This window comes from Mesoplodon densirostris, chromosome 3, assembly GCF_025265405.1.
Source record: "Mesoplodon densirostris isolate mMesDen1 chromosome 3, mMesDen1 primary haplotype, whole genome shotgun sequence".
In the NCBI taxonomy this organism is placed as follows: Eukaryota; Metazoa; Chordata; class Mammalia; order Artiodactyla; family Ziphiidae; genus Mesoplodon; species Mesoplodon densirostris.
In genome coordinates this window covers 117,541,058-117,551,067 of record NC_082663.1, presented here as the reverse complement: position 1 = coordinate 117,551,067, position 10,010 = coordinate 117,541,058, and the positions used below count along the sequence as shown (strand labels likewise).

The following is a 10,010-nucleotide window of genomic DNA, read 5'->3' as shown; positions in this document are numbered from 1 at the left end:
GAACTCTTAACTGCAAAATGAAACTCTTGGATATAATAAAAAGTTGACTTAAAAAAAAAAAAAGCAGAGTTGCTGCTTTCTGGAAATATAGCTGGCTGTAGTTTCCCCCCTCTTCTTCAGCTCATTCTTTTTCCTTTTCTCTAGTTCTCGTTTTCTTTTTCTGGGTATATTTAGGTACAGTAAAATATGCCCTTTTATTGTGCATTTCTATGAGTTGTTTAAACACCATATTCAATTAGGTTTTTGTAATCACATTTGCAGGAGGGATGGAAAACAAAGGTTGTCTAAATTTCAGTTATATTTTTAAACTTTTTTGTTTTGGAAGGCTGACATACCTGTAAGCAAGGTAAAGCCAGAACCATACTCAGGCCATGATCTAAAAGGTAAAGTAGAAAAAAAAAATGTTTTTCTCCTGAATGATCTGAGGGGTAGGAAAGCGACAGCATCATTTAAGTGTTTATATAACACTGCTTATTCACTGTCCCTACCTTTACCAATCTAACCTCTGAATAGAATCTAACCTCCCAATTATCTTGCATTTATCCTGGCTTTCTAAATGTCTCTCAAACATGCTTGTGTTGTCTCCCATCATCCCTACCCTCCTTCTATATGTAAGGCTTATACTAGACATACACTTCTTTGAAGCTTTCCTAGTCAATAGAAATTAAACCAATAATGGGTCCTCAGTAAGGTGGTATGGAGGATTATTTCAAAACAATGTAAGAAAAAACTGTTACTTTAGAATTTACAGTTTAGATGGAAAAATAAGTTATGGTCTTATTCTCTTTCAGAAATTCACCTTTTACTGTTTTACATTTATTTGGATGACTCTAAACTAAATTTCTTCAGGTCTAATCTCTCATCTGAGCTATAGTCTTGGGCATCCCAGAAAACAGTGCCCCATGAATATCCCAGTATCACCTTAAACATTAACAACTATGTTCATCATCTCCCCCACTTCCTCCAAAATAGTTTCTTTTGTTAGATTTTTCTAGTTCTATTATGCTGCAGTTTTTGGCTTCCAGATTTCAAACACTGGAATTCTTTTATTTTCCTCATTCTTTATCAGTTGGTTAGCAAATCCTGACATACCTGAATTGTGTTTTGTAATGACAAGGTAGTAGTTTCCTATTGTCCTTCTCTTTTAATTTTTTTTTTTTTTTTTTGCGGTACGCGGGCCTCTCACTGTTGTGGCCTCTCCCATTGTGGAGCACAGGCTCCGGATGCGCAGGCTCAGCGGCCATGGCTCACGGGCCCAGCCGCTCCGCGGCATGTGGGATCTTCCCAGACAGGGGCACGAACCCGTGTCCCCTGCATCGGCAGGCGGACTCTCAACCACTGCGCCACCAGGGAAGCCCTCTTTTAATTTTTTCAATGACACTTATCACTATCTAACATGCTGTATGCCATTCTTATTTATTGTCTGCTTCTCCCCACAAGAATGTAAGTTCCATGAGGGCAGAGTTTTTTGTCTATTGTTTACTGCCCTGTTCCCAGCACTCGGTATAGTATTTATTGGATAAATTGAGCACTTACTATGTGCCAGGCACTGTGCTCTGCGTTTACATGCAAAATCTCATTTAATTTTTACCACAGTGGGTAGGTGTTTTATGTTCTGATTTTCAGATAATAAAACTTATAATTTAATTTTAAAAAGGTTATGTGACCTGTCTGAAGTCACACAACTCGATGGTCACATGGTTAGTAGGTGTTAGAAGCCAGACTATAGATTGTCCCCAAACTTTGAAGCCTATCTATATGCCTTTGAAATAATATTCATACTCCTTAATCTAAATTTCAAAACATTCCATAATACCAAGACCCTTATTTTACTTTTTTCTGTCAAAAACCTCATGATCCAGTCAAACTGGTCCACTCATTGTCCCTGGGAGCTTATAAATTTCCACCAGATTTTGTTCAGATAAACTCCCTATAGAAATCTTATCTAGCCTTTGACTCATGCGATGCAGTGCAACTTCTACCTCTTTAATCATTTCTGAATACATTCCATTCCAGGATACAGTGAGGAATTCCTTTTCTAATTTACCACATAGTTTTTGGGCTTTTGGTCACATGTCTTACACCGTGTTGCACTCCTTGTATCTTGCTTGGCACACAAAAGGTTCAATAAATGGAAGCCACTGTAACTTTCTTGCATTCCCATCTGGGTCCGTAAGGCAGTTTTCAGGGGTGCATATGACTTAAAATACAGTGTTCATGTGTTTAACTCCCTCGGCTCCCAGTCCGATTGGAAACGCCTTTAAAAACCTAACGTTTGGGCTTCCCTGGTGGTGCAGTGGTTGAGAGTCCGCCTGCCAATGCAGGGGACACGGGTTCTTGCCCCGGTCCGGGAAGATCCCATATGCGGCGGAGCGGCTAGGCCCGTGAGCCATGGCCGCTGAGCCTGCGCGTCCGGAGCCTGTGCTCCGCAGCGGGAGGGGCCGCAACAGTGAGAGGCTCGCGTACCGCGAAAAAAAAAATGTGTACACTGGGGTAATATGAAAATGTCCTCTGTCTGAATGCGCGAAGGGAGGCTGAGAGGAGTGTCGCGGGAGGGCTTCATGGACGGCCTACGGGTGGCGGGGGTTTCGCGCCACGCCTTGGTCGGAAAGTCTGGAGGCGCGCTGCTGTCCTTCACATGGCCTAGGGCTCTCTTGTGCGCAGGGCCACGTGCCGGCGTTTTAGTCTAATCGCCGCTCGGGCCCACTCTAAATGGTTAATAACCGCCTTCCCCGACTAGGCCTCTTCCCTCCATCTTTGTGCGGACGGCAGGGGCGAGGACGCCAGGTGTAGCGGCCCGGCCGAAACACGGCAAATAAATCCGGACCCCCAACCCCAACAGTCAAGTTTTCAAAAAGCCCGCGCGTGGCGCCCCAGGCCGCATCCGTTGGGAACGTCCCCCAGCGCGCCCCCGGCTCGACCCCACCCCCATTTCCCACCCCGTGGCCAGCCCAGGGCGGGAGGAGGCGTGGGGGTGGCAAGCGAGCTCCGCACTCTAGGGGCGCCGGTGCCAGCGCGCACCGGGGAGCGCGCCCGTCCAGCAGCTGCCGAAAACGGAAGTGGGTGCGAGCGGATCGCTGTGATTGGCTGAGCTGACACGTCTCTCAAGGGGCTGGCGCGAACGCCACTGCGGAGTTTGGCGAAGGGATATGGCTAGGGGAGGGGGAAAATCACCGGGAACAGCCGCGGGGCTGGGGGCAAATGAATCGCAAAGGTTAGCTAAGGGCAGGGAGAGTCCCTAGTCAGGGCGAACTGAGGATCCCGGGGGTGAAAGCGGGGCGGTAGAGGCGGTGGTGGGAGCAGCGCAGGCCGAAGGCTTGAATAGACCGCGGAGGGCGGGGAGTCCGTGACCTAGAGCGGCGCGGCAGCGCGGTAGGCGGGACTAATAATAGCGAGGCGGGGATTGGCGGGCAGCCCTGGGCCGTCGTACGTCCGCGGTGACGCACGCCTCGGCGAGGGTGCGCGCGCGTTCAGCGGCCTCTTTGTGTGGTGCCCAGATAAGGGAGCGGAGGTGGCGGTAGCGGCGGCCTTGCTTGCTTTCAAGTCTCCTCGGCTCGCCCTCTAGCCGGCACCTTTCCCCTTCCCTTCCCCTTCCTCTCTTCCTCTTTCCCTTCCCTTCCCTTCTTCCCTTCCCCGTCGGTGACCGGCGGGGGCGGCTCCAGCGACGGCTGGGCCCAAGCTGTGAAGAAGCCTTAGCCAACGACAACGGCGACGGCGAAACCTCGGAGCTCGCAGGGCGGGGGGAAGGCCCGGGCCGTGGAGATGGAGAATTCCCAGCTGTGTAAGCTGTTCATCGGCGGCCTCAACGTGCAGACGAGTGAGTCGGGCCTGCGCGGCCACTTTGAGGCCTTTGGGACCCTGACGGACTGCGTGGTGGTGGTGAACCCCCAGACCAAGCGCTCCCGTTGCTTTGGCTTCGTGACCTACTCCAATGTGGAGGAGGCCGATGCCGCCATGGCCGCCTCGCCCCATGCCGTGGACGGCAACACGGTGGAGCTGAAGCGGGCGGTGTCCCGGGAGGATTCGGCGCGGCCCGGTGCCCACGCCAAGGTGAAGAAGCTCTTTGTCGGAGGCCTTAAGGGAGACGTGGCCGAGGGCGACCTGATAGAGCACTTCTCGCAGTTTGGCACCGTGGAAAAGGCCGAGATTATTGCTGACAAGCAGTCCGGCAAGAAGCGTGGTTTCGGCTTCGTGTATTTTCAGAATCACGACGCGGCAGACAAGGCCGCGGTGGTCAAGTTCCATCCGATCCAGGGCCATCGCGTGGAGGTGAAGAAGGCTGTCCCCAAGGAGGATATCCACTCCGGTGGGGGCGGAGGCGGCTCCCGCTCCTCCCGGGGCGGCCGGGGCGGCCGGGGTCGGGGCGGTGGTCGTGACCAGAACGGCCTGTCTAAGGGCGGCGGCGGCTACAACAGCTACGGCGGTTACGGCGGCGGCGGTGGCTACAACGCCTACGGAGGCGGCGGAGGCGGTTCGTCCTACGGTGGAAGCGACTACGGTAACGGCTTCGGCGGCTTCGGTAGCTACAGCCAGCACCAGTCGTCCTATGGGCCCATGAAGAGCGGTGGCGGCGGCGGTGGCGGAGGCAGCAGCTGGGGAGGTCGCAGTAACAGTGGACCTTACAGAGGTGGCTATGGCGGTGGGGGTGGGTATGGAGGCAGCTCCTTCTAAAATTTTTTTAATGCCTGGGAGTGGCTATAGGGGTAGCTGTTTTCAACCACCCAACTAGGGTCGACTCCTAAGTCCTTTCCCCTCCCACCGCCTTCCCCATTTTGTCCTTGGGGAAGCCACTTCTAAGGCTGTTCACCCTTGGGGGTGTTGCCCTGTTTGCCTGCCACCTCCCTTGTCTCCCTCTGAAGATGGACTTGGCCCCACATACACATTTTTGTGTTACAGTCATTGATGGACTCTATTTTTTTATTATTACTTGGACCTTGGTCGTTTTTATACTAGCAAGATGTCTTGTTTTAATTTGTGTTTTTTTTGGGGGGGAGGGAGTGAACTTGCTGATTCTGTAGCAAAACCTGGGCGGGGGTTGGGCGGGTTAGTTTACTTTGTTGTAAGGACTTGATATCTGGCTACAGCGTTTTCTATGAAACCTCCTTGGATCCCATGCCCGAAATTTGGAAGCATATGTACAAAAATCATTTTTACGTTTTATTTTTAATAAATCATTGTGTTTGACCGTACATGTCTAACATTTTTTTCTAGGATCCATTCCGTACCGTTTTAAGGGATGTTAGTTGAAAATTTTTCTTGTTAATTCTTAATTCTTGATGTGTACTTCGAGAAACTTTTAAAAGGTCCTGTGGGTTTTTTTTTCCTTCTTCTTGCTGTTGCCCTGGTAGTGACGTGTTGAATTTTATCCCTTACAGGTAAAACTTTTGAAGTGGTGGATGTGGCTTTTAAAAATCTCTAGTTTCTTTGCATCCATCTCTTGTACTAAGTAATTTGCTTATCATTTTGACATGGTTGGTCACTTCTTTCTATGAGAATTTACCTCAAAGTATGTACCGTGTAGTTCTAAAGAAATAGTTTGTATTAAGCATGTGTTTTCATTCATATAAACTGTTTAAAAAATTTCAGATGGCCTAGTTTCATCCCTCTTACTGGTTTGTCTGTATGAATGGTTACAAATAAGGGTTATATTTTATCCTCAAAGTAAAAGCGTTTTTGTATTTTCAGAGCAGGTTTAGACGTTTTTTTTTCCCTCTAGCTGAACTGTTGTCCTTATGGAAATCCTTCCCCCAACCTTTGTGGCACCATCTACTGGCAGAATGGCAGTATATCTGCAAAACAATTCGTTTAAAAACTTGTTTAGGACAGTTGCGTCAGATTTAGAAATTTTGCCATCAAAAATCTGTGCAGACTTTGGTTATACATTTACTTGTAACTAAGATGGGTTTTACAGGAATGTAGTTAACAGTCAATATCACAATTGCCCTTTCTACGTGAGATTTGAAAATGTAAACTGCTATGCATAGCTTGGGCAGTGGCCCCATATTGCTATGACGACTAATGAACCAGCTTCGTGTACTGGTAACTTAGGTGCAAGTTGTAAAGCAAAATATCTGTGTTTTCTGCTTGGTTAACAAATGTATATTTGTAGTCCTTTCATGCAATAGAATTCAAGTTGTTGTTTATAAAAAGCAAAACAGAACAGTGATACCAGAGAAAATTGCCTTCCTGGATAGACATATAGAATAGCAACGTTTATGGATATCACAAATAAAGAATTCAATCCTTTACATGATTGAGTGAGAGTATGTATAACCTGGTGGGTGGGTTCAGAGTACCTATTAATCTAGTACCTACATTTTGATTTAATGTTATGGTAAAGTATTTGGAGTTTTGTGGTTGAAAGCCCAAAGCTAGCTGTATTAAGTTTTCTGAAGGGAGATTACTGGGCTTTAAAGTAAAAAAATATATTGACCCTTTTCCTCTTAATTCTTGTTGCTGTATATTAAAATTTAATTGTAGCCAAAAGTCTTTTTTTCTAATTGCTAGGATTCTGCTTTCAGGAGACAGGAAGAACGGTCAAGATTGCTAGGCTTCTTAAGGTTGCTTAGTAGTCACTTTGACAAAGGGTAGCTGATACTTGGTACAAGTACTTAAGTACCTCTACAACAAATGGGATAGATATTTTTGCCTATTGAATAAATAAGCAACATAGTCAAATTTTGCACTCACATGGTTTTACAATTTGCTTAAATTTCTGTTTTTTACTCTTAGTAAAATGCATCATACTGCCTTTTTTCATGTGGTAATTTGGTCCAGCTTTTGTGGGGGGGTCCTCTAAGATACAGAAAATGATATGCGTAAATTTTTTATCATAATTATTACTCTGCTTGTATTTTACTCAGTTTTAAGGGGAAGATCTGTTTCTTCTGGTTCAATTGGAATAGTCCACCTTTTGGAGGGTTTTCAAAGTGTAGTAAGGTTACTGTCATTTTGTATTTCCAGCGTAGTGACTTGTAAAAAAAAATTATGTTAAAGGATTTTCTCTATTAGAAAAATGACAGCGTTCTGTTCATGGTATATTACCACTTCATTGTCATGTATATACCTTTACAAATTTATAATCTAGATTGGTATTTAGTGAAGGTAAAAGTAGTGGTATTTAGTCTTCCCAGAATTCCTCTTGTCAATTTTATGCAAGCATTTTTGGCATGTGGGACTTATTTATTCTTATGTTTTGATTTCTTTCACCTGTAAGAACTATCTGAACATTACTACATCAAATTAAGACTTTATGGGAGGAGGTGGTACAGAACCTAATCAGTATTGAATATAATTTTTGTGCTATGCTTGAATTTAATTTGAAAGATTAGAAAAATAAAAATGAACCTTTTTTTTGTCTCCCTATCATGAAGAACTTTGCATTTACAGTGTTTTTAGTATAAAGTCAATGGTAATCATTAGTTGGAAGTGGTTTAAAAGATTGATAGTAATTTCAAATATTAAAAAGCTTGCAAATGGTTAACTTTCATAGTGATAACAAAACAGGATGATATACTGATTGTTTCCTCCTATAACTTAGTGATTTAGAACACAGATTTCATATTTAAACCTTCACAATGAATTTTTGTTTTTAAGCAAGGTTAAAGGATTGAGGATACTTAAGAATTTGCTATTTATGATTATTTCTCTCAAGACCAGAAATGGCAGTGTCAGTTACTTGATTTGTAGGCTTATGTATCTTTTAAGTGTGCTTAATTTTCTCAAATTTGAGAATTTGCATTTTAAACGTTGTATGTCTTTGCTAATTGAAAGTGGGCATTTGGATGTTGAATTGATTTAAGCAAAATTGCATCTGGATAATGTAAGGATTATTCCCCAAAAGATAGTATTTGCACTTAGAAGAGGTAAGTCTTTTTCTTAAATTTTAACCAACTTACTGAGTCAGTGTTAAGATTTTGGTCACTGGGAAAAATTATTTCTTTTCCCTGTTTTAGAAGGTTTTATTTTTTTTCTGAAACAGGGCAACAAAGGTTGCCTCTAAACCAGTGTAAGACAATGCCTTTTCCTTAGTGTCTTATTGCAGATCACATTACTGTGCCTTTGTGTAATGCTTTCTATTAAAAGTGAACATACATTGTAAATTTTTTTCCAATAAAAAGTCCCTTTCTTCTACTGTGTTATTTTAAAAAGTATAATACTGCATATTTGGCTTGTACTTCAAGTCACAGAAAATACCAGTATTACTAGGAAATAGAAGAAACAAATGTTACTGAATCTTCTTGAGGCTGGTGTATTTTCAAAAATTAGTAGAATTAAATACTTAAATAACTGCTTGTAAACCAAACTAAAGAATGAGTGAAAACCCTGCCAATATGAGCAAACTCTCTTCTGAAGGATAATCCTTGTTAATAGGCATATGTTCAGCTAGGTCTTTTTTGTATGTACCTACTTTAGTTTTTAAAAGTAGGATTATATAGTTTTGAAGTTTATATGTATATCATTGACATTATATCAGGGCAAATAGACTTTCCTCATCCTTTTTAATGCCTGTATAATGTTCCATAGCATGGCTGTACCATAGCTGTTGATGGACATGAGGCTTCTTCCTTCTCTTTCTGTTACAAATAATGCAGTGATTGTTCTTGTTGCACATCATGTTCTTGCTCATCACATGTACACTTAGTTGATGAGATGGCTACCTTAGAGTCAAATGCGCTAGATAATGAGAATGCATCAGTTCTCTGGTATCATGTATATTTTAGTTCTCAGTGTATATTCAGGGAAGGATACATGCTCATTGGCAGCATCGTTAAAGCCTTAGGGTATATTCAACTAAAACATTTTACTGAAAAACTTCAAAGCTAGATTATACATGATAAAACAGTTAATGGCCTATGAAGACCATTGTATTGTTCCTTCCTGTTTTCTCCCAGTACCTGTAGATAACCTGTGTTAACAGTTTGTCTACTTCTAGTTCTTTTTATTTGCAAGGAGGTACATTTACCTTTTTTTAGGAACAAGAATTGAGTCATTTATATATATACATACATAAATATATATATTAACTTCAAAGACACCCATGTCTGTACATACAGCTGTGTCTCATATAACTGGTATTCTATAGTAGAGAGGCACTATAATTTATTGATTAGCATGTTTCCATATTTCCTCTGATAATAATTTAAAACTACTTTTGCAGGGCTTGTGTTGCAATTTGCAATGTACCAAAGGATCAACCCATGCTCACAAGGTACCCATAGGTTTTGTTTGAGTAGGGGGAATTTAAATAATCATGATAGAGTGTGAACATTTTAGTCAGAGATAGGTATGAGCAGTAGTGATGACTTTTTGTGGGTCGAGAAAAATGTTAACATTTGGACTAGTCTTGACATTAGGACTAGGTAGGTGAGTTGGCAAAGGGTGTTCCACAACTTATGCCAAAACACAGTGCACGATCACAGTGCACGATGTATTGGGCTCCTTACAGTTTTTTCCTAGATTGCTGGACCACGAAGACTAGAAGCACATCGTCCATTTTTATTTTGCATTATTTTATGACGATTTTTGCTAAGCATTAATAGAATCAGCTTAAGGGAGATGGGACATATTCAGTGATAGAAATACAAATCAGTTGAGATCTTAAATGGGAAGTGATGATCACTATATATTAATGAATATTTCCGTAAGGAGTGTAATTCATAGTTCGGAGACCCCCTTTATTAAGCCATAGTTAACAGTATTCTCACTATTCTTCCATTTTCTTCCTTTAATATGTCTTCCCTATATTTTGACTTATTAGCTGATTTTAAAATATAGTTCTGTTAGAGAGTAACTTTTGCAGTAAACAATTTCTGATAAAACTTAATTTGCTATAATTGAAAGCTTAATATGTACTGTAAATTTTGTTTTAAAAATTAACAGTTGTATAATTCATGGGGAGGCAAGGTTAGTTTGAAGAATAATAAGTGGGCATGAATTATTAGCTTCAAATTGAATTTGAGGTTAGCACATCCTGAACGTTCTTGGTGCTTAAATATAGTCTCTTACTA

At 42.5% G+C, this 10,010-nt stretch overlaps 1 protein-coding gene across 1 annotated transcript; it reads left to right on the top strand.

Moving 5' to 3' along the window:
* Positions 1-3,464: 3,464 nt before the first annotated feature.
* HNRNPA0 (heterogeneous nuclear ribonucleoprotein A0) lies at positions 3,465-6,248 on the top strand. The gene has a single exon (XM_060093400.1). The coding sequence runs from the start codon at positions 3,763-3,765 to the stop codon at positions 4,669-4,671; it is 909 nt and encodes a 302-aa protein (XP_059949383.1). The 5' UTR covers positions 3,465-3,762; the 3' UTR covers positions 4,672-6,248.
* The last annotated feature ends 3,762 nt before the right edge of the window (positions 6,249-10,010 follow it).

What these genes read in the sequence shown, in the direction of transcription:
- HNRNPA0 (XM_060093400.1), top strand. Translation starts at nt 3,763, where the DNA reads ATGGAGAATTCCCAGCTGTGTAAGCTGTTCATCGGCGGCCTCAACGTG.